The 24342-nt window shown below is 43.1% G+C and overlaps 1 protein-coding gene across 5 annotated transcripts in view; it reads left to right on the forward strand.

The window, feature by feature from the left end:
- Positions 1 to 24342, forward strand: part of CACNA1H (calcium voltage-gated channel subunit alpha1 H) — a 256461-nt gene that overhangs the window by 159927 nt on the left and 72192 nt on the right. For 3 of the 5 annotated variants that reach the window (XM_073558450.1, XM_073558454.1, XM_073558452.1), the window contains exons 14-23: positions 365 to 573; positions 776 to 1210; positions 1807 to 1907; positions 2989 to 3112; positions 3475 to 3543; positions 3621 to 3802; positions 6279 to 6405; positions 7898 to 8023; positions 8936 to 9025; positions 11349 to 11562. In XM_073558450.1, the coding sequence (XP_073414551.1) occupies positions 365 to 573; positions 776 to 1210; positions 1807 to 1907; positions 2989 to 3112; positions 3475 to 3543; positions 3621 to 3802; positions 6279 to 6405; positions 7898 to 8023; positions 8936 to 9025; positions 11349 to 11562 (1677 nt within the window). The remainder of the gene's footprint in view (positions 1 to 364; positions 574 to 775; positions 1211 to 1806; positions 1908 to 2988; positions 3113 to 3474; positions 3544 to 3620; positions 3803 to 6278; positions 6406 to 7897; positions 8024 to 8935; positions 9026 to 11348; positions 11563 to 24342) is intronic. The other 2 variants (XM_073558453.1, XM_073558455.1) reach the window with 1 other exon arrangement.

Below are 24342 nucleotides of genomic sequence, written 5' to 3' on the forward strand. Positions count from 1 at the left end.
GGTGCTGTTAATTACACAAATTAGAGAAGCATCACATGATTTTTCGAACAGTGCCAATACTTTTGTCCACCCTCTTTTTTATGTTTGGTGTGGAATTATATTCAATTTGGCTTTAGGACAATTCTTTTTGTGTTTTTTCATTTAAGACAAGTTAAATGAAGATAATAATACCAAAGAATTTGTGTTTGCAATCATTTTCAGGAAGAAACTGAGTATTATCTGACAGAATTGCAGGGGTGTCAATACTTTTGGCCACAACTGTAATCCTGAGTTGCAGCGACTCCACGAGTAATTTCTGCCATGTCTGTATGGCATGTGAGGACCAGAAGGTCCCTATAACCAGTCCTTGTCCTCTTCTCCATAGAACTGAAGATGTATTCACTGGCAGTGACCCCTAATGGACACCTGGATCCTCGCTGTGCCATGCCCCCTCCCATCATCATGCGCACTGCCGCCACACCCATGCCCACGCCGAAGAGCTCCCCATGTATGGACTCCGTACACACATTCGTGGATTCGAGGAGAGGAAGCAATGTGTCTATGGACCCTTCAGTCTGTGATCAGAAGTCTCTGGTGGGTGTCCATTCTTAAGTGTAGGATTCTTACCTGATATGGTATATATCGCCTCATTGTGGCAATCAGTGGTACTGCAATTTCCTTCTTTGGGAAATTTTTGTAGATATTTTTGGCCAACTTAGCAGTAAAATGATGGGCTTATGTTTATCAGGGAGTAGATTATGGAAAACTCACTTTGTTATTTCTTACCTCCCCCCAGGCCAGTGTCCGAAGCACTCCATGTGCACCGTGGGGCACCTACAGCAACTGGGGGAGCCGCCGGTCCAGCTGGAACAGCCTAGGTCGGGCACCAAGTATTAAAAAGAAGAGCCAAACTGGGGAAAGAGAGTCTCTCCTCTCTGGGGAAGGGAAGGGCAGCACGGATGAGGATTCTGATGACTGCAAGACCAGCTCGGTGGGCAGGATATCCCTCCATCGCCGAGCAGGATCTCTAGACACTCGGGGGTCTTTGGACATCCCAGAGCTTCTACAAGTTCCCACCTTACGACACTCACTAAGCGTCAGCCCTTTGGCCATGGTGCCTGCAGACTACCAAGACTGCAATGGAAAGATGGTGCACGTGCCAAGTGACCTGTTTGTGAGAGTGGACAAGCACAAAGAAGATCCTGCGGACTACGAGGATGACCTCGAAGATGTGAGTCCATTCAACACATGTTCTAGGTTAAGGCAGCACCTCTTATGGTCACCTGTTGTCCACTGATCACTCACAGCCCATCCTCTCCTTCAGACTAACGCAGACACATCTAAGCCCAGCGTCCTTAATTACTTCTTTGTTAACGGTTCGTCTGGGAAGAGGAAGATGTTGAGTAATATACATTCATTGTATTAATCCTTCCATCGAGTGCTTACCGCGGCAGTAACCCAGCAACTAATTAATACTCATTTCTGTTACAGGAAATACAGCGCAATTAAGTTTTATTTCTCGGTTACATCACATTCGGCTAATTAATCTTGATGTTATAATTATTCCAGCTCCATGTAGCCTTCTTTTTCATAGAGCCTTATACACGGTCTCAAAATTAAAAGTTTCCGCTCAGTGTGGTATGCCATCTGAATGTGGAGAGTTTTGGAAGAAAGACTTAGAACTTGTACCTCTCGGGCCAAATGCAAAATCTGTAATGGAGGCCATAAGTCTGGGGGCCTGGGTGACTACTGCTTTCTCTGTACCCCCTAAATCTACACCCTGCTTGTGCTAAACTTTATTTTTTCTCTTGTCTTCTGTGGCTGCAGAGTTACTGTTTCCGTCTCCGCAAGACACTAGAGCCTTACAAACCCAAATGGTGCAAGACGCATGAAGACTGGTCACTTTACATGTTTGCTCCTCAAAACCAGTAAGAGTCATCTAACGACTTTATAACTCAAGAGTTGTCCGATCTTCTAAACATAACCTTGTCTTAAGCCCCCATACACAATGGTTAGCTGTCGGATGAATGATCGTTCAGCCAACAGCTATTTCTTCCAAGTCCCTCATACAGAGGCGAGGCAATGAGTGCCGCTGCCAGACTCCTGCGTCCTCGTCTAGACTCCTGGAGAACATAAGAATCATCCAATATAAATCCAACTTACTGAATCCTTCTCTGTCATTTGTCAAGTCAGTGTTCGGAGGCAGTCATACACATTAGGCTATATCAGTCGATCCCATTAATATCAGCAGGTTTGGTGAACTTTAAGATAATGTGTATGGGGATCTTTACCATTATCCCAATCACATGTGTTCATCATGGTGTCCAAATCTATTAGCCTTCAACATCAACCTTCATGACCATGTAGGCATATACCATCCCTGTTATCTACCGTATATCTTAATCTATAAAACACAGTCCCTTCTCCAATCGCCAGTCATCCTCCATAGCCATGGTCAGAAGAACCTACTACTATGCGTCACCATAAAAACCATCAAGTATCTCCAAGCCAATGACCAACAACTAAGTTTTCAAGAACAATGGTATCTCATCTCAACTCATCTATGTCCATCTCAGTGCCATCTATCACTGCTAACAGTGTCTTCCTTACATAGTATGATGGCCTGTGTGGCACCAAACAATAATCAACCATGTAGTCCCTTTATAGTATTGCCACACCTAATTATTGCCCTTCGATGCTGAAATTGACCAAATAACACCAGTGCTTTACAGTGAAATGATGGCCATAAGTGACAGATATTAGGATGACTGTTGTGCCCATTTTAGGAGGAGCAGTTGATGCCCCCTGTGTATCCAGCACCAGGTATCTCATCCCCCATATATGTGTTTTCTCTATCCATAATCTACAATTGGTTTTACTGCCAAACACAGCACAATTGACCACCAATGTATAAAGCTTCCCCTCATCTATCACCTTCAACACAAATATCATTTGTCAGTGCCACCATCATTTTCATGGTTTACATTCACGTATGGTCTCTTTGGTCAGGTTCCGCATGATGTGCCAAAAGGTTATTGCACACAAGATGTTTGACCACGTGGTTCTCGTCTTCATCTTCTTGAACTGCATCACCATTGCCTTAGAGAGACCGGATATCGAACAACACAGCATGGTAAGGTGACATCATAGAGCTTAGTGTCATGATGGTCTTGAGTTGATGGAATAGGTCGGATGTCAGAGAAGTTCCTTATACTTTGAAGTCAATTTTTAACACCCATTTGAGGCATTGATATGTTGATAAATCACAATTTCGGCTCGGAGATATTAACTGTATATGATGAGTAATGGTAATGAGAGGAATCACTGGAAATTGAGAGGAGAATCTCAATAAATTGGTTTCATTAAGCTCCTTCTCGTACCGGGTGAAATAATGAAATGTTAGATGATCAGATCTTCTGCTCCATTTAACAGAATTAGATGGTGTGGAGAGCAGAATTTCTCATTTCATCATCTTCTTTTGTTTTATTTACAAAGGAAAGGATATTCCTGAGCGTTTCCAATTATATCTTCACGGCCATCTTCGTGGTGGAGATGACCATTAAGGTAACAGACTCCCATTTATTGGAGAGAAGGTTCTTGTTTCTCTTCATCATATGACAACCTCTTCTCTTCTCTCTTAGGTGGTCGCCTTGGGCTTCTTTTCAGGAGAACATGCTTATCTTCAGAGTAGCTGGAACGTGCTTGATGGAGTCCTGGTGTTTGTGTCCATTATTGATATCATTGTGTCTTTAGCATCGGATGGAGCCAAGATCTTGGGGATTCTCAGGGTCTTAAGGCTTCTAAGGACACTACGACCATTGAGGTAGAGGTTCATAAATTGGCCGCTGTAAATCATGTTATCTACTGAAGACTATAATTTAATGAAGGGATGAGAAGCACATTTCCTCAGGACCTCCACAGCCTAGGGGCACTTTATTACCACCCTCACTGCCCAGGGTGGTTTTGTCTACGTATCGATCTCTTACTTTGTATAAACAATGCCTACTTTTCAGACCCCAAGATTTATGATATTTTGATGGCTGTTTGGCAATCCTATCTAGCCAATAACATGTAGAGGCACTTGAGCTCTTGTAGTCAAGAAAGTAACTATTTTGGCTACTCCACACCTCCTATAGACTACCCCTGCTATACTGGGATTCAATTGGGTTGAGGTTTCCATTAAATTTTGGTCCACCAGCCTTGATCCAACTCTGAATCTACTCAACATTTACGAATCTACTCAACATGGAAAGTATCCTTAGTATAGGTTTAAGTATAAGGTTGAAAAGCGTTTCTGAGGGACCCTTCAAGATCTCCACCAGTGACGTGATCTCTGCATGCATCACTTATGACAGCCCCAGAACCTTACAACCCTGTGATGATTTCATATCCCTTGGTCCTAACCCTGAGTGTGAAAACGCTGCAGATTTTGCATGATATACACACAGACAGTCCTTAGAGGATTACACAGCACCAGCCATGGAAATGCAGGGGAAATTGACAGCAATGCGGTAGAAGAGAAATCTATTCTAAATTTTGACACCGATCTGTAGTAAAAAAAAAAAAAAAAAAAGGCATGTTAATTTTTCTGTAGATTCATAAGTAAAATTGCAGGTGGCTTTACAGGGCATACTCCAAAGGATTCTGACCCTTGAGAAATGGCACAAAGGCGGGTGGCTAGGTCATGGGAGTTCTCCATTTTGCGACGGTCCCACTGATTGACATTGATGATCTACCCGGAGACATGTCGCCACTTTTCTGCATTCATGCCTATCCACGCCCTAATCAGATGTTGCATAGTCTTCTCCTTTTCTTGGCACGGTTTCAACACCTCTAATAGGATCTTTCAGCCCGACGCTGTATTTTGACATAAATGAATATAATTTTATTGTCAAGGGCAGAATGTGCTTGCCAGCAAGAATCTCACGGTATTCCATTAATGTAATTTGTAAGCAGGGATGGCAGTATTTTTCCAGGCTTTTCACATACACCAGTCGGATTCAGACCTACCATTATTAGAAATATGTGCGGCTATTTCTTCCAGGAAACGATGAATTACTTCTAATGGGGCCTTGAGAAGGTCAGTTGGCATATCATTGGCTTTATTTCCAGCAGACCTACATTATTGAAGAGAGTTCCAAGACTGTAAAAGTGGCAGGCTAGACTTGGGATAGGACATTGACCTCTTTATTTTGACCTAGACACAGCGCCATAAATTAGGATGTAGCTGTGCCTAATGCTGCCACTAAGCTCATTCACCTGGTACAGCCCCAACCAAATGTGCAACCAAAAATACACTACGCCCTTTCATGCAGCTGATTGAAACTAGACGATGGCCTCTACTGGACAATCAAGCAAATCCTTTTATTGGATGGTCATAATTTTTGACATAGAGTTAGGTAGTTGCTATTTAAGCACTACATTCAGGCCTTTTTAGGACCACGATTATGACCCAAGTTTAGCATGAATACTCGGAAAAGCTTCTGGCATTCACACTGTGCATACCCACCTAATGGAGGCCTAAGAAGGCCCATTTGACCTCTTCTGGGCCAGTATACTGAAAAAAAGGAGCATGGAATAACATAGTAGACTCAATGGTGTAAGCTCATAGGCCCCCAATAAAAAAATGTCCCCACAAGGTCGCCAACTATCATGGTTCATTTATTGAATTGGTCTTCTCAGATGGGACCTTTTGGTCTCCCTTAGGCTCCCCCATTGTTGGAGGCTTACGTCAGGAACCTGTACGACTGTAGGGAACAATCAGCTCATCTCCATGGAAAGACAAGACTGGGTTAATAATAGAAGTTCTTCTGCGTCGGCTGATTTCGGCAGGTTAGGACTTGCCTTTTCCCTCAGCCATCTGCAAATTTATTATACGATGTGAGCACTGAGCTAGAATAAATTGGCAAAAAAAAAAAGAAAGTCTCTGGAATTGTTTGGTGACCTCTCAGCTCCCTAGAGAAAAACAGAAACTCAGGGACTTGTTACAGTGTTTGTTCACAAAAAGATTCCTGGAGTCCACAGGGGCAGAAAGTTCAAGACGGATATGCACATCGCTGGTTGATGGAAATAACACGTAGGATTCTTCGAGTAGATGAGAGGAGACCAGACATAGACAGTCAACAACAGAGAAAGCAAAATATACATTAATGCACTCAGCGAAAAATCCCCAAATATCACAAAGTGACCATTACATCGTCCCCTCCTTGTATGTGTCATATAAGTGGACATCTGTTTTGGGGATTTCTCTTTAGAGTATTGGTTCTGACCTCCTCCTTCTCTTTGTGTCTTCATCTCAGGGTCATCAGCAGAGCGCCGGGGCTGAAATTAGTGGTGGAAACGTTAATTTCTTCTCTTCGACCTATCGGGAATATAGTCCTTATCTGCTGCGCTTTTTTCATCATTTTTGGGATTTTGGGAGTTCAGGTAATGTAAAGAGATTTATCATTGCTGTAATACTGATCAGCATATTTTGTGGTTATGACAGTTTTGGACGAAATGATTGGATCCACCAACTTTAAAGTCACCCACAGATCAACCTTCCCCATACCATACTATACTGAGATCTACACTACAGTTATATGCCACATGAACCATGTTTACATCCACCTAAGCAATACTAAGATACACCCAAACCTATCCAAAAGATCCCCACAAACCATACCTAGATCTATATATATATATAGGCCTACCTGAACTATAACTAGAGCTCTCCACTATATACCAAGATCTACCAGAACCATACTTAGATCCACAAAAACAATGACAAGGTCTTGTATACCCAAATCATAGTCAGATAAACATAAATGATATCAAGGTACACAAAAAAGCAAAGTTTGGAACACCTAAACCATACCAAAGTGTATAGAAACCATAGTTAGATCCACCTAAATCATACCAAGATCCACCAATGCCATACTTAGATGCTCCTAAATAATGGCAAGTCCTGTATCAAAATACCTAGGCCAAGGGAAAATTATGGCTTTTTGGTGCTCCTAGACAGTCAGTACTTTGTCCACCAAAGCCATACTTAGATCCTCCTAAACATTAACAAGGTCTAACAAAAACAGGTTTACAACCACCTAAACAATACTAAGATCTCCCAAGCCCACCCCCAAGATCCTGCAAAAGTACCCCACACTTACTTTACCTAAATCCACACAAACCATAACTTGATGTATTCCTAGATCTACTCAAACTATAGCTGGAGCTATCCACTGCATTCCTAGATCCACCAGAACCTTACCTAGATCCATGTAAACTACGACAACGTGTACTACGACCACAATCTCAAGGTCCACTAAAAGCATATTTAGAACCTTCTAAACAATGACAAAGTCCACTAAAACCACAGTTAGATCTACTTAAAAAATAACAAAGTCCATCAAACTATAGGTATATCCACCTAAATTATACCAAGGTCCACCAAAGCCATACCAAGGTCCACCAAAGCCATACCCAGTTCCACTTAAACTTTGAGCTGGTTCACTAAAACCATAGTTAGATCCATGTAAATCATACCAAAGTGTTAAAAAAAACCATGAATCCACCTAAGCCTTACCAAAGTACATAAAATCCATACTTTGACCCAATGACAAGGTCATCCACGTAAACCATATCATGGTTTGCTGAAACCATAAATACATGCTCTTTGCTGGCCTAGCTCCAACTTAGTCACATCATGCTTACAAAAGCCTTGCACACATTAGCCCAAACCATACTGTGTCCACCCAAAGCCATACCTTGACCAACCAAACACGATCTATACCATATGCCTTACTGTAGCTGTACTGCATTCAGAGCCAAACCTCGATCCATGTAACTCTACCAAGATCCAATCAAATCATCCTTAGATCCACATGGTCATACTCCCTCTTAAATCAGTGACCTATCTGAACTCTGATTATCTCTTTTGCAGCTTTTCAAAGGCAAATTCTATTCCTGCGAGGGTCCAGACATCCGCAACGTCACCAACAGATCCGAATGCGTAGGGCCACGCAATAAGTGGGTGAGGCGCAAATACAACTTCGATAACCTCGGTCAGGTAAGTGAGCAAATTATCCTCTTTATCAACTAAACAAAAGTACCTATAAATCATGCTTGCCAACTCTTCTGAAATGTTTGCGAGGTTCTCGGGCATACAGATCCTCCCAGACTACAAGAAGAGTTGGAAAAACAATGAGAGGTACAGAAACCTTCCAAATCTTCCAGAATGCTCGGCTACTTGATTGTCTGTGGTGATAGAATGCTTCTTTATCCAACTTGACCCTGGTGGCCCACCTGAGGGCCTGAGGACCCACCAGTGGGTCACTGATTGTATAGTTGGAGCCATGTTACTTACCTCAATGCTGCCAGTAGAGTTATACCAACATATACTGTACACCAGAGAGATGGGGTACAGTGAGGCAGTGGGCTTGGGCGCCATGATTGGGTCAGTCTATGACTTTTCGCTCAGATAGATACCACAATATGGTGACTTCGTTCCAGCCTTGGATTATTATTGGAAATGGCTCAGAGCATTACTGATTCATGTAGCTTAATAGTAATAGATCCTAGTCAAGCCACAAGAATACTATTAACCTTACAATTAGACAGAGAGAGGGGCTCGCTGTTACTCATTAGTACCCCACAATTCTATCACAAGGGGCCGAGGGGTGTCTATGGTAGTTTCAAGGTCCAGAAGCCTACGGTCTTTGTGCCGTATATAACCCTATCATGTCTTCATACCCTAATGTGCAGCTCCTCCAATTCAATTCGTATAAATCTCAGAACTGTTTGGTTTATTTAGATATATCTATGAAGGTCAAACCATAGAGATGGCAGGTGTCTGCCGTCATACTCCAGCTGTCATGCCGGCAGCATCTCCTAATGACGGCGCCGTAACCTTAAGTAGTAAAATAATGACTCCGTACCACTAATTGCTAACATCCAGTCTTGTGTTCTCGTTTCTCTTCAGGCCCTCATGTCACTTTTTGTTCTATCATCCAAAGATGGGTGGGTGAACATTATGTACGACGGGCTGGACGCAGTTGCCACCAATGTACAGGTAACTAGAAGTTTTAAATTTTTTTTGAGAATCATGGATATTGAAATTCTTCTCAAACCTGGAAAAGAGCATCTCTCCGGCCTTTTTCTGTAGACATGACAGTCCATGGTGACATCTAATGTACTCATTATTTACTGCAAGTCAACATAACCTGTGAAGTCTAAGAGTATGTGCACAAGTTCAACACTTGCATCATAAAAATCTGATGGCATGAAAAACGCTGCATACTATATGCTCGTTTTTATTTGCATTTTCGATGCGTTTTTTTCCCTATTCATTTGAATGGGTGAAAAACTATGCAAAAAAGCTAAAAGAGTTGACATGCTGTAGATATGAACCTGCTTCAGAACTGCAAAGAAAAATAATCAGCGTGTGCATGAGAGTTCAGAAATCTCAATCACGTTGCTGGAAATGTAAAACACTGCATTTTTTAATGGCAAAAAAACGTGCAGGGAAAATATGCAACATGTGAACATACCCTAAGTCTACTATTGAGGCAATGGCATAATATGTGAAATAGCACCCCCTGTGGGTCAATAATTTCATAATTTTCAATAATGCATTTTACCTATCAAGCAGTGCACATGGAATGCCCACACTGAGGTCACAAAACAAGAATAATGCACACAGTGATGTCAGAATACAGGAATAATATACAGTGATGTCACAGTACAGGAATAATACACACAGTGATGTCACAGTACAGGGAAAATACACACAGTGATGTCACAGTACAGAGATAATGTACACATGCTGTCACAGTACAGGGATAATACACACAGTGATGTCACAGAACAGGGATAATACACACAAAGATGTCACAGTGCAGGAATAATACACACAGTGATGTCACAGTACAGAGATAATACACACAGTGATGTCACAGTACAGAGATAATGTACACATGCTGTCACAGTACAGGGATAATACACACAGTGATGTCACAGAACAGGGATAATACACACAGAGATGTCACAGTACAGGGATAATACACACAAAGATGTCACAGTGCAGGAATAATACACACAGTGATGTCACAGTACAGAGATAATGTACACATGCTGTCACAGTAAAGGGATAATGCACACAGTGATGTCACAGTACAGCGATAATACACGCAGTGATGTCACAGTACAGAGATAATACACACAGTGATATCACAGTACAGAGATAATGTACACATGCTGTCACAGTACAGGGATAATACACACAGTGATGTCACAGTACAGGGATAATACACACAAAGATGTCACAGTGCAGGAATAATACACCCAGTGATGTCACAGTACAGGGATAATACACACAGAGATGTCACAGTACAGGGATAATACACACAGTGATGTCACAGTACAGGGATAATACACACATGGATGTCACAGTACAGGGATAATACACACATGGATGTCACAGTACAGGGATAATACACAGTGATGTCACAGTACAGGGATAATACACAGTGATGTCACAGTACAGGGATATTACACACAGTGATGTCACAGTACAGAGATAATACACACGGTGATGTCACAGTACAGGGATAATACACACGGTGATGTCACAGTACAGAGATAATACACACGGTGATGTCACAGTACAGGGATAATACACACAGTGATGTCACAGTACAGGGATAATACACACAGTGATGTCACAGTACAGGGATAATACACACGGTGATGTCACAGTACAGGGATAATACACACGGTGATGTCACAGTACAGAGATAATACACACGGTGATGTCACAGTACAGGGATAATACACACAGTGATGTCACAGTACAGGGATAATACACACAGTGATGTCACAGTACAGGGATAATACACACAGTGATGTCACAGTACAGGGATAATACACACGGTGATGTTACAGTACAGAGATAATACACACGGTGATGTCACAGTACAGGGATAATACACACAGTGATGTTACAGTACAGAGATAATACACACATTGATGTCACAGTACAGGGATAATACACACAGTTATACCACAGCACTGGAGAAATACAAAAACAACGCCCCTTTCCGTCACCCATAGTCATCACCAGCTTCCCGTTATGTGAGAGCCTTAGTTGTTGGGCCCCATATTAAGTACTATGCCTGTTAGCCTGGTAGCTACTGTATGCTCATGCCTGTCAGTAACTTCTTGCACCAGCATAATTTACTTTAGTCCCCAGCCTGTGACTCTCCAGTTGTTGCAGAACTACAACTCCTAGCATCCCCAGCAAATGGAGAACCAAAGGTTAGGGATTGCTGCCATACATAAATGGTGTCATTTGATGTCTTGGTGTAAATTTCGGCCATGTTTCCATTACCTTGCAGCCAATTCGGAACCACAACCCATGGATGCTACTGTACTTCATCTCATTCCTCCTCATCGTCAGCTTCTTTGTGCTGAACATGTTCGTGGGCGTGGTGGTAGAGAACTTTCACAAGTGCCGCCAGCACCAGGAGGCTGAGGAGGCCCGTCGCAGGGAGGAGAAACGGCAGCGTCGCCTGGAGAAAAAGCGCAGGAGTAAGGCGTTGTATATGTCTGGTCGGTAGACTGTTTACCAAAGAATCTTTCTGAGCCCTGCCTGCCACTGTAGCCAAACTAGAGCTTAAGCTACGTAGAGAAGTCCGGCCGACTCAAGGAAAACCTTTTGAGATGGAAACAGGATGCAACCGAGTAATCAGTTATGGAGGGGGACAGGGTGACATGCAGGTTTTTTTTATCCTACCGGAAAGCATAGGACAGAGGTGGAGTTGCTGATTGACTAGTGGGGACACCAAGTGTCCACTTTTAGGGGGCCCATGTCTGCAAGATTCAATATTTTCCATTGGTCATGAACCATTTAAGGTCCTTTAGACTCTCACAAGGTGCCTTGGGCAACATCACCAAATTTAAGACGACCAGGTAGCAGGTGTCTTCTCGGACTTTAGGCCCATTACGTCATTTTTTTTGTCCATCGCCACTCTGTTGTCACTTTTTTTAACTTTTTTTTACTTACTTTTAGATATATATTTTTTGCCCTCAATTAATGAAATTGATGATAACGGAGAACCGATGGATAAATCTCAATTTATCACAAAATACTTTTCTTGGATGGAGTATTCTGATGATTTCATTCCATCGATGAGAGCTAGGACCAACATTGATGTCCTAAATTGGAGGGTCCCATGTCAGAGGTATAGACACAAACGCATCCACAACTCCAATTGTGCTGATAGGGGCTGTAGATGGGCCACCATCACTGACCTGCACTGGGGACCATTGCTGGAGATTTCGCCTCATCGCGACCTCTTGGGTGACTGACATATCAGAAGATCCTAGGTAAACCCTCATAATCATTGGAGTTTCGGTGACTAGATGATTAATGCCATATGCTTAAGCTCCCAACCTAAAATTATATGCAAGGAGCCCAATGCAAGTATTATCAGGCACTACTGTTTCTTGCATTGCTGCTTTACTAAACTCAAATTTGAGCTGCCCCATAATGCATGTATTAATACGTCCTACCTGACCTGAATGATGCAGAATGCCACCCATTATGTACTGAGCTCTGCCAGACACCGGAGATCATAACACAAGTGCTTCACTCGTGGCCTTTGATGACTGACACTCACTCTGCCGCCTTTTCCTCTCAAACCTCCGTAGACTTAACTAGAATGTGAGCGCATGTCCCTGCATGCAAAACTCAGGCTGCATGTGGAACGTAGGCCGAGCAGAGAAATCCGAGTCACATCCATGTAGCAATGCGCTGATAATTTCTTATCAATTATATATTGACGTTTTTATTATATGGATCCAGTGACATCTCATTGCCGGGACTATGGTGTCACTGAATATGGGCCAGGCTGCCATTGCTCCTTCTGGACCCCTCAGGTGCTAGTACCCTGGCACATCCTAATTGCTCGTCCGCCATAAAGCTGCATTATTGCATTTGTGGTCAAATGTTGATAAGTCTGAATGGCTCTGATTTTATGACCTGGTGATCAACAATCTCATATAATCAGAAGAGCTCAGAAGAGCTTTTAGAAATGGGGGGGGATAACGTGAGCTACAGCAGTGACCTCACAATGCATGGGTGACGATATCACTGAATATGGCAAAATCTGACTTTAAACAAGGTAAAAAACTGGTAATGTAGAATTCACTATAGTACGTGTCCACCAGCAGACTTCTGGATCTCTCGGATAAAGGCCTGGACACATCCTGATTGTCCGACTGTTCAGCTAACAGGCATAAAGCAATATTATCAAGGGGTAAAATATGTGGGTTCAGATGTTGATAAGTCTGGATGAGTCAGTAATGGAACAGATTTTATGGTCTGGTCACGACTAAGCTGTGAACCAAGAATCTGAGATGATTGGAAGAGCTCAATATTATCCAGCCGCCATCTTTAATTCTGATAACCATGGTGGGGCAAACTAAGTTTGCCCTGAGTCAACAGTGACATCACAACAATACCTATGTGATGATGTCACTTATTGGAGGATCAAACCCTTGCGGAGTAGATTTCACTAGAGCTGGATGTCCACCACCAGGCTCGTTCAGCTCCTAATCTAGGCACATCGCGATTGGCCAACATCTCAGTCCTCTGCTCTTAAAACAGCATTATCAAGTGGTAAAAAGTAAGGTCAGAACTTTTTAAGTTTGGATTTGGCAACTCAGGCGCTGATCGTAGTACCTAATGATGATCAAACTGAGAATCTAGAATGGTAGATGATCGGAAGAGCTCAATATTTTCTTAGCAGCCATTGGTAATCCCGATAATAATGGTGTCGAACTGAGACTTCCCTGAGTACTTCATCATTGTATTGTCAAGGGGTAAAATGTGTGGTCAGTTGTCAGATTAGTCAGTAATGATATTGACTGATATTATTACCTATGATGATCAAGATGTGACTCTTAGAAGATCGGAAGAGGTCAATATTCTCCCAGCATCCCTCCATGACCAATCCTTGAATGTTGTCCTCATGACCAATATTGGATTGGTCACCATTTAGATGAATTCCTATGGAAGATTGGTTGTTTGGTATCGCTGTGCCGATTTGATCATATGCAGAAAGATACCCCCACTGATACCAGTGCCGCATGCAATGGGGGGAGTTGAATTTCCCTTTAAGTTGGCTTCGTGCATAGTTAGTAGGATTATACATCAATGACTGAAATGCTGGAGGGCACTATAGATACCAGTTGGGATGTCAATGAATAGAAAAACATGAGTGGCCTTGAGCTGCAATACCACACATAACCTGTGGATAAGGATGGCACTGTTTCTGGAAGCATCCATGTTTTTCCAATCCTGAACATTAAGATGTGAGGATGACTAAAGTTGGCCATACACATTAGATGGCTGTGACGCGAACGATCGTTTGGCCGGCAGGCATCTCAGCCAACTCTTCCATACACAGGAGCTCTCATTCAGCCGAGCGCTTCTGTTTCCTCTATGAGAAAGCTGCCGTCTGACACGTCGGTTGGCGTCTTAGGTCTGGGAGAACAATGCAATCAGCAGTTCGAAATAGGACATGTCTGATCGGCAATGCTCCCGATGATCATCAGTCGACCAGCACCCCCATACACATTACACAGCTGAACCCCTTGATATTGGCGGGTTCAGCCGACATAAGTCTGATCGGTATTGGGGGGGGCCTTAATCAGGGTTTGATTGTCTAAACATCACTTGGCCGGACCCTTGTGTATATATGGTCCTGGTAGGGTAAGACATTAGTTCTAAAACCAACCTATTTAGATACCAGCCGGCATTGTCACTCTTTCTTGGGGCATACAGTAGAAGGCACGGTCTATTAGCTCCAAAATAACTTACCCAGCATGCGAAGACGGCAAAACCATCAGGGATTTCAGGACGAGTTGTTAATATCTAAATACAGTTGCCGCTGTATATGTAATTTTAGGTCACTTCTCCGGTGGTCTCCTGGGGGAAGCTTATCAAGAAGAGCTTCGCAGTGTGATACTATCTGGGTGATTGTCTTTGGATAGTGTTTATTGCAGAGAGGCTTGAGATGTAATGGGATAGGACCAGCACGACTGCACAAGACAACGCCACAAGACATCCTTTAAATAACACCCCCACACCAAAAAAAAATGCTCTTCACCAGGGGAAAAAAAAAGAAAAAACAATTGCGAAAAATTATCCTAAATAGGATGAAGGGATCCCCAGACAAGCGGCCGCATTACAATCCGTGCAGGGTGACTGCCTCCAAGCAAGGGCAGGACGACAGCATCTAAGTGGGAGAGGGAATAAGAGACTTGATTGGTTTTGATTTTAACCTTATGAATCTGCTTCTTCCACTTACAGACAATTTACATTCAGTCTTTAACCTCTTCAAGTACTGGAGGCTCATGGATTTCTGCCATCTCATAGAATAGATAGTGGAAAACAGACCTGAGCTACTAAATGATGACGACATTATAATAATAATAATAATAATAATAATAAATTTTATTTTTATAGCGCCGACATATTCCGCAGCACTTTACATTTCAGAGGGGATTTGTACAGACAATAGACATTACAGCATAACAATAATCACATAGATTATAACAAATACCAAGAGGAATGAGGGCCCTGCTCGCAAGCTTACAGTCTATGAGGAAAGAGGGAGACACGAAAGGTGGGTGGTAACAGTTGCCCTGATTGTATGGACCAGCCATAATGATAAGTGTGTAACAGTACAGACACAGAGGGCTAATGGATGCATAAAGCATGTGGGAACATGATGCTGGGAACCTGGTTATGGTAAAACTTTTGGCTCTGCCACACAGGGATAGGTTAGGTTAATGTGTTGAGGCGATAGGCCAGTCTGAATAAATGCGTTTTCAGGACACGCTTAAAATTGTGGGGATTGGGGACTAATCGTATTGACCTGGGAAGTGCATTCCAAAGAATTGGCGCGGCACGTGTAAAGTCTTGGAGACGGGAGTGGGAGGTTCTGACTATTGAGGATACTAACCTCAGGTCATCAGCAGAACGGAGGGCGCGGGTAGGGTGGTATACTGAAACAAGGGAGGAGATGTAGGGTGGTGCTGAGCCATGGAGGGCTTTGTGGGTGAGGGTAATAAGTTTATACTGAATTCTGGAGTGGATGGGTAGCCAGTGTAATGACTGGCACAAGGTAGAGGCATCGGTGTAACGATTGGTGAGGAATATGATCCTGGCTGCAGCATTCAAGACAGATTGGAGAGGGGAGAGTTTGGTAAGAGGGAGACCGATTAGAAGAGAGTTACAATAGTCGAGACGAGAATGAATAAGAGAAACAGTAAGAGTTTTTGCAGAGTCAAAAGTAAGAAAAGGTCGAATTCTAGAAATGTTTTTGAGGTGCAGATGACAAGAGCGAGCCAGTGATCGAATGTGGGGGGCAAAGGAAAGCTCGGAATCAAGTATGACCCCAAGACAGCGGGCATGTTGCTGGGGAGTAATAGTGGAACCACAGACGGAAATGGCAATGTCGGGTGTAGGTACATTAGTAGCGGGAGGAAACACCAGGAGTTCAGTCTTTGACAGGTTCAGTTTCAGATATAGTGAGGACATGATATTAGACACAGCGTTTAGACAATCGCCAGTGTTTTCTAGAAAGGCTGGCGTGATGTCAGGAGAAGAAGCGTATAATTGGGTGTCATCAGCATAGAGATGGTACTGGAAACCAAATCTACTGATTGTTTGACCAATAGGGGCAGTGTACAAGGAGAAGAGGAGGGGGCCTAGAACCGATCCTTGAGGAACCCCAACAGTAAGGGGAAGGTGAGAGGAGGAGGAACCGGCAAAAGAAACAGTAAAGGAGCGGTCGGAGAGATAGGAGGAGAACCAGGAGAGAACGGTGTCCTTGAGGCCAATGGAATGGAGCATAGTGAGGAGGAGCTGATGATCCACAGTGTCGAATGCTGCAGAGAGATCCAAGAGAATTAGCATGGAGTAATGACCATTTGATTTAGCTGTTAGCAGATCATTAGAGACTTTAGTGAGGGCAGTTTCAGTGGAGTGTAAAGAGCGGAAACCGGATTGGAGAGGGTCGAGAACAGAGTTTTCTGAGAGATAGCGGATAAGACGGGAGTGGACCAGGCGTTCCAGGAGTTTAGAGATGAAGGGAAGATTAGAGACAGGTCTATAGTTAGCGGCACAGTTTTGGTCGAGGGATGGTTTTTTAAGTAGTGGATGTATGATGGCATGCTTAAATGAGGAGGGAAAAATACCAGAAGAGAGAGAGAGGTTAAATATTTTAGTTAGGTGAGGGGTGACAGCAGGGGAAAGGGACTGGAGGAGATGTGACGGAAATGGGTCACTGGTGCAAGTAGTTGGGTGAGAAGATGCAAGGAGCCTGCTTACTTCTTCTTCTGTGACTGGTTCAAAATCAGAGAGTGAGTTCGATGCAGTGGGGGAGGGAGGACAGTGCATGGTATGAGGGGATTTGGAGATAATTTCCTGTCGGATCTGGTCAATTTTTTCTTTGAAGTAATTGGCCAGATCATCAGCTCGGAGCTCCGTGGTTGGGGCCTGTACTCTTGGGTTGAGTAGAGAATGAAAAGTGTCAAAGAGACGTTTCGGGTTATTGGACAGTGAGATGATGAGGGTGTTGAAATAGGTTTGTTTGGAGAGGTGAAGGGCAGTGTTGTATGTTCTAAGCATAAACTTAAAATGGATGAAATCTTCGTGTAGATTGGATTTTCTCCACAGACGTTCGGCGCACCTGGAGCACCGCTGCAGGAAACGTGTTTGCACCGTGTGCCAGGGTTGTCGCCGTCTGCGTTGTGGTGTTCTATTTATAGGGGGTGCAAATTCATCCAGGGCAGTTTGAAGTGTTTCATTGTAATGCTTCAATGCAGAATCAGGACATGAGAGGGAGGAGATAGGGGCCAATGAAGACTGCAAGTTCTTCATAAGTTTCTGGGTGTTAATGGCCTGTATGTTTCTATAAGTCTGGACAGTGGGGGTGACCTGAGCAGCCTGGCAGTTCTTTATAGAGAATGAAAGAAGATTGTGGTCAGAGAGCGGGAGAGGGGAGTTTGCAAAATCATCCACTGCACAAAGCCGAGAGAAGACCAAGTCGAGGGAGTTTCCGTCTTCATGCGTTGGAGAATTAGTAAGCTGCGAAAGGCCAAATGAGGAGGTTAGAGATAAAAGGTGAGTAGCAGATGGGGAGAGGGGAAGAGCAATGGGGATGTTGAAATCGCCCATGATGAGGGTAGGGATGTCACAGGAGAGAAAATGTGGAAGCCAAGTGGCAAAATGATCCAGGAACTGATGGGAGGGGCCGGGAGGACGATACACCACCGCCACTCGCATGGAGAAGGGGGTGTAGAGTCTGACGGCATGGACCTCAAAAGAAGGGAAGACAAGTGAGGGTACTTGAGGGATAACCTGAAAGGTACATTTTGGTGATAGGAGCAGACCAACGCCTCCACCAGCTCTATTGTCTGATCTTGGGGTATGAGAGAAGTGTAGCCCCCCGTATGAAAGAGCAGCAGCAGCGGTAGTATCTGACTGCTGGATCCAGGTTTCAGTAAGAGCCAGAAGGTTAAGAGAATTAGAAAGGAAGAAGTCATGAATGAGGGAGAGACATTATGAATGTAGTGAGGAATCGACAAGGCCACCCCCCAGCCAATATTTTGAGGGCAGCTCATGTTTTATGTACTTATTGTGCACAGATCATAATAGTTTATCAATGTCCAAATCACAGTGACAGCGGCTCTACAATGAATGCTGTATATTTCATAGAGATTCCTAAAACAACATAGGCTATCCAACGTTATACCAAAGTGGACCTCCAAGTCTTACTCTGACCAATATCACCCTGCTAGAGCTGGACTTTCTAGGCAATTGAATCTTCTAACCCGTGGATCTCCTGAGTTTTGGTTTTGGTTCATCTTAACTTTGATTCCTTTGAGCTTTCACACGTCTGAACTTTAGATGGTCTAACCTTTGGATTTTTCATCTTTGGGTCCTCTGTGCTATGGATCTTCTGAAATTTGGCTTTGTTAAGTGTAGGATTCTCTTCGCCTTGGATCTTCTAAGCTTTGGTTCCTCTCATGTTTGGCTTCTCTGAGCTTGGATTGCTGTTAACTTTATATTCTTTGAACTATAAAGCTGGCCATACACATTAGGTGGCTGTCGGATGAACGATGCTTTGGCCGATCGTGCAGGTGAGTGCCATATCAGCCAACACTCACACAACAGGGGCGTTAGCTCAGCCGAGCCCTCTTGTGTTCTCTATGAGGAAGCCTCCAATTAACACGTTGTTTGGCGGCTTATCTCAGGGAAAACTATGCAATCTCCAGTCCAAAATCGGACATGTTTGTTTGACATCTTTCCCGACCATCAGTTAGCCAGTACTCCCATACACATCAGACTGTCAGCCAAACCCGTTGAGCTTTGAATCCTTTGAGGCTATGCTCCTCTGAGCTTTGGATCCTCTGAATTTTAGTGTCTCTGAGTTTTGGGTCCTCCTTTGAGCTTAGAGTCTACTGAGGATGGATCCTCTGAGCTTTGAGTTTTTGCAGCTTTAGATCCTCTGAACCTTGAGTCTTCTGAGCCTTGGATCCTCAGACCTTAGGCTCCTTTGAGCTTTGGATCCTCTGCCTTTTAGGTCCTTTAATCTTTGAAGTTTTTGAACTTTAGATTCCCTGAGCTCAGTGTTCTCACAGCTTTAGATCCTCTGAACCTGGAGTCTTTTGAGCTTTGGATACCCAGAACTTAGGTTTCTGTAAGTTTTGGATCCTTTGCATTATAGGTCCATAAGCTTGGAATTTTACAAACTTTGGATCTTCTGAGCTTTGAGTCCTCCTGTGAGCATTACATACTCTGAGCTTTGGGTTCGCACAGCTTTAGGTCCTATGAGCCTTGAGTCATCTGAGCTTGTAATCCTCTATACCTTAGTTTTTCTGAGTTTATGATCTGAGACGATCATAAACTCAGAAAAACTAAATTATAGAGGATTACAAGCTCAAATGACTCAAGGCTCATAGGACCTAAAGCTGTGAGAACCCAAAGCTCAGAGTATTCTTTGAGCTCTGGATTCTTTGAGCTTTGGCAACTATGAGCTTTGGATCTTTTCTATCATGAACTTTGGATCCACTAAGCTTTCATTCCTCTGAGCTTTGGGTCCTTTAAGCTTGGCTTCTTTCAATTTTGGCTCTTCTGAGGTAAATCACCTCTGACCTTTGGGTCTTCTGCATTTTTGAGTCCTTAAGCTTCAGTTCCTCTGAGCATTGGGCCATCTGAGGCTTTGCTCTTTGGAGCTATGAATTTTCTTTGGGTTTTTTAGGTCTTTTGATGGCTGGATCTTATAAACGTTACACTTCCTGAGTTTTGGCTCATCTGATCTTTAGATTTTCTCAGCTTTGTATCATCTTCACTTAGTTATTTTGATCTTTGGATGTTCTAAATATTAGATCTTTATGTGCACACATGGAGCCCTAGACATTATGCTCTTCTGTGTAAGCCAACATAACTAAATGAGAAAAATAGCACAAAGCTAAATTCTAGGGATAAAAAAAGGGGCTAAAACACATCAAAAGGAAAAAAAGAACATGAAGTTCTTATTTATTACATAATTCATAAGTGAAAATTAAAAACAATAAGAAACATATGCCAAAGCATGGATCCATTGTATGAACAGTCCTACTGCGGAACACGAAGCCTGAGAAGATATCAAAGAAAACTAATATGATACACCTGAAGTGTCAAGTTCAATGAAAGTGCTGTGTGCATACACAGATTCTCAATAATGTGATATCTGCATGAAAAAGATAGCAAAAAAAAGAGGACACACACAAAGAACAATGCAAATGTGTTACATGAGTCTCTGTACTGCCGGTGTACCCCAGCGGGTATCGCTGCCTGCTGGTGCAGCTTTGTTGGGGGGTCATTCAATTTAAGCGTTGACTTTCATGTAGATGCCAATATTTCATATTTTTCAGAAGTCTGGTCCCCAGCACTGAGCGGCATTCCAGCTTATTTCTGAATGTCACATTTTTGTGGAGCAATATTCGTGGACGCACTGATTCATGTAATGGCGTCTCCTTGTCCCATAACTCTGTCTTAGTACAAATAGCTGCTCTATATCTGCAGGAACGTTCTCGTCGGGGATGCGGAATAGAATTCACACTTGGCTTATTTAATACAGATCTGTTTCTTCATTCATAGTGACAGCGGCATCACACATAATCAGTAAACACTTTAGTGGTAGCTCTCGATCGGACCAACCTGTACACTGCATCCAGTCTTAAAAAAAGCAATGCAGACTTGATTATCTACCAAAAGATGCTCAGGTTATACCAGCATGGTCCATATCACTATATACAAGTAGATATATAACTTATACCGGCTGTACACATATAATTACCACCACCACCATCTCACCACCTGTGCACTCGACCCGATCCCATCCCACTTCATCCCAAACCTCACCACAGTCTTCATCCCAACCCTAACCCATCTCTTCAACCTGTCACTAACAACTGGTGTTTTCCCCTCAAGCTTTAAACATGCCTCCATCACACCTATCCTCAAAAAGCCCTCTCTTGACCCATCCTCTGTATCTAGCTATCGCCCTATATCACTTCTCCCATATGCCTCCAAGCTACTGGAACAACACGTCTACCTTGAACTGTCCTCCCATCTCTCTTCTTGCTCCCTCTTCGACCGCTTACAATCTGGCTTCCGGTCACACCACTCCACTGAAACTGCCCTTACTAAGGTCACCAATGACCTCTTAACTGCCAAGAGCAAGCGACACTACTCTGTCTTCCTCCTCCTGGATCTGTCGGCTGCCTTTGACACAGTGGACCATTCCCTATTATTACAGACCCTCTCATCTCTTGGCATCACAGACTTGGCCCTCTCCTGGATCTCATCATACCTAACAGACCGGACATTCAGCGTCTCCCACTCACACACCACCTCCTCACCTCGCCCCCTATATGTCGGAGTCCCACAAGGTTCAGTCCTTGGGCCCCTGCTGTTCTCTATTTACACCTTTGGCCTGGGACAGCTCATAGAATCTCATGGCTTTCAGTATCATCTTTATGCTGATGACACACAGATCTACATCTCTGGACCAGATATCACCTCCCTACTAACCAGAATCCCTCAATGTCTGTCCACTATTTCATCCTTCTTCTCCACTAGATATCTGAAACTCAACATGGACAAAACAGAATTCATCATCTTTCCCCCATCTCACGTGACCCCCCCTACGAACCTATCAATTACAGTAAATGACTGCCCACTCTCCCCAGTCCCACAAGCTCGCTGCCTCGGAGTAATCCTTGACGCTGATCTCTCCTTCAAACCACATATCCAAGCCCTTTCCACTTCCTGCCGACTTCAACTCAAAAATATTTCACGCATCCGTTCATTCCTCACCCAAGAATCTGCAAAAACCCTAGTCCATGCCCTCATCATCTCTCGCCTTGACTACTGCAACCTCATGCTCTGTGGCCTCCCCTCAAACACTCTCGCACCCCTCCAATCTATTCTAAATTCTGCTGCCCAACTAATCCACCTGTCCCCCCGCTATTTCCCAGCTTCTCCCCTCTGTCAATCCCTTCACTGGCTCCCAATTGCCCAGAGACTCCATTACAAAACCCTAACCATGACATACAAAGCAATCCACAACCTGAGTCCTCCATACATCTGTGACCTCGTCTCCCGGTACTTTCCTGCACGCAACCTCCGATCCTCACAAGATCTCCTTCTCTACTCCCCTCTTATCTCCTCTTCCCACAATCGCATACAAGATTTCTCTCGCGCATCACCCCTACTCTGGAACTCTCTACCACAACACATCAGACTCTCACCTACCATCGAAACCTTCAAAAAGAGCCTGAAGACCCACCTCTTCCGACAAGCCTATAACCTGCAGTAACCACCGATCGACCAAACCGCTGCACGACCAGCTCTACCCTCACCTCCTACTGTATCCTCACCCATCCCTTGTAGACTGTGAGCCCTCGCGGGCAGGGTCCTCTCTCCTCCTGTACCAGTTATGACTTGTATTGTTTAAGATTATTGTACTTGTTTTTATGTATACCCCTCCTCACATGTAAAGCGCCATGGAATAAATGGCGCTATAACAATAAATAATAATAATAATAATAATAATAATAATAATAATAATAATTATATTCAGGAGAAACCCAGGTTATACCAGCTGTACATATATAATTATATACAGGAGATGCTCAGGTTATACCAGCTGTACATATATAATTATATACAGGAGATGCCCAGGTTATACCAGCTGTACATATATAATTATATACAGGAGATGCCCAGGTTATACCAGCTGTACATATATAATTATATACAGGAGATGCCCAGGTTATACCAGCTGTACATATATAATTATATACAGGAGATGCTCAGGTTATACCAGCTGTACATATATAATTATATACAGGAGATGCTCAGGTTATACCAGCTGTACATATATAATTATATACAGGAGATGCCCAGGTTATACCAGCTGTACATATATAATTATATTCAGGAGAAACCCAGGTTATACCAGCTGTACATATATAATTATATACAGGAGATGCCCAGGTTATACCAGCTGTACATATATAATTATATTCAGGAGAAACCCAGGTTATACCAGCTGTACATATATAATTATATACAGGAGATGCTCAGGTTATACCAGCTGTACATATATAATTATATACAGGAGATGCTCAGGTTATACCAGCTGTACACATATAATTATATACAGGAGATGCCCAGGTTATACCAGCTGTACATATATAATTATATTCAGGAGAAACCCAGGTTATACCAGCTGTACATATATAATTATATACAGGAGATGCCAAGGTTATACCAGCTGTACACATATAATTATATTCAGGAGAAACCCAGGTTATACCAGCTGTACATATATAATTATATACAGGAGATGCTCAGGTTATACCAGCTGTACATATATAATTATATACAGGGGATGCTCAGGTTATACCAGCTGTACATATATAATTATATACAGGAGATGCTCAGGTTATACCAGCTGTACATATATAATTATATACAGGAGATGCCCAGGTTATACCAGCTGTACATATATAATTATATACAGGAGATGCCTAGGTTATACCGGCTGTACATATATATTTATATACAGGAGATACCCAGGTTATACCAGCTGTACATATATAATTATATACAGGAGATGCCCAGGTTATACCAGGTGTACATATATAATTATATACAGGAGATGCCCAGGTTATATCAGCTGTACATATATAATTATATACAGGGGATATCCAGGTTATAGCAGCTGTACATATATAATTATATACAGGAGATGCCCAGGTTAT

Source organism: Dendrobates tinctorius, unplaced genomic scaffold, assembly GCF_039654945.1.
Source record: "Dendrobates tinctorius isolate UK_male_01 unplaced genomic scaffold, ASM3965494v1 ptg000257l, whole genome shotgun sequence".
Classification (NCBI taxonomy): Eukaryota; Metazoa; Chordata; class Amphibia; order Anura; family Dendrobatidae; genus Dendrobates; species Dendrobates tinctorius.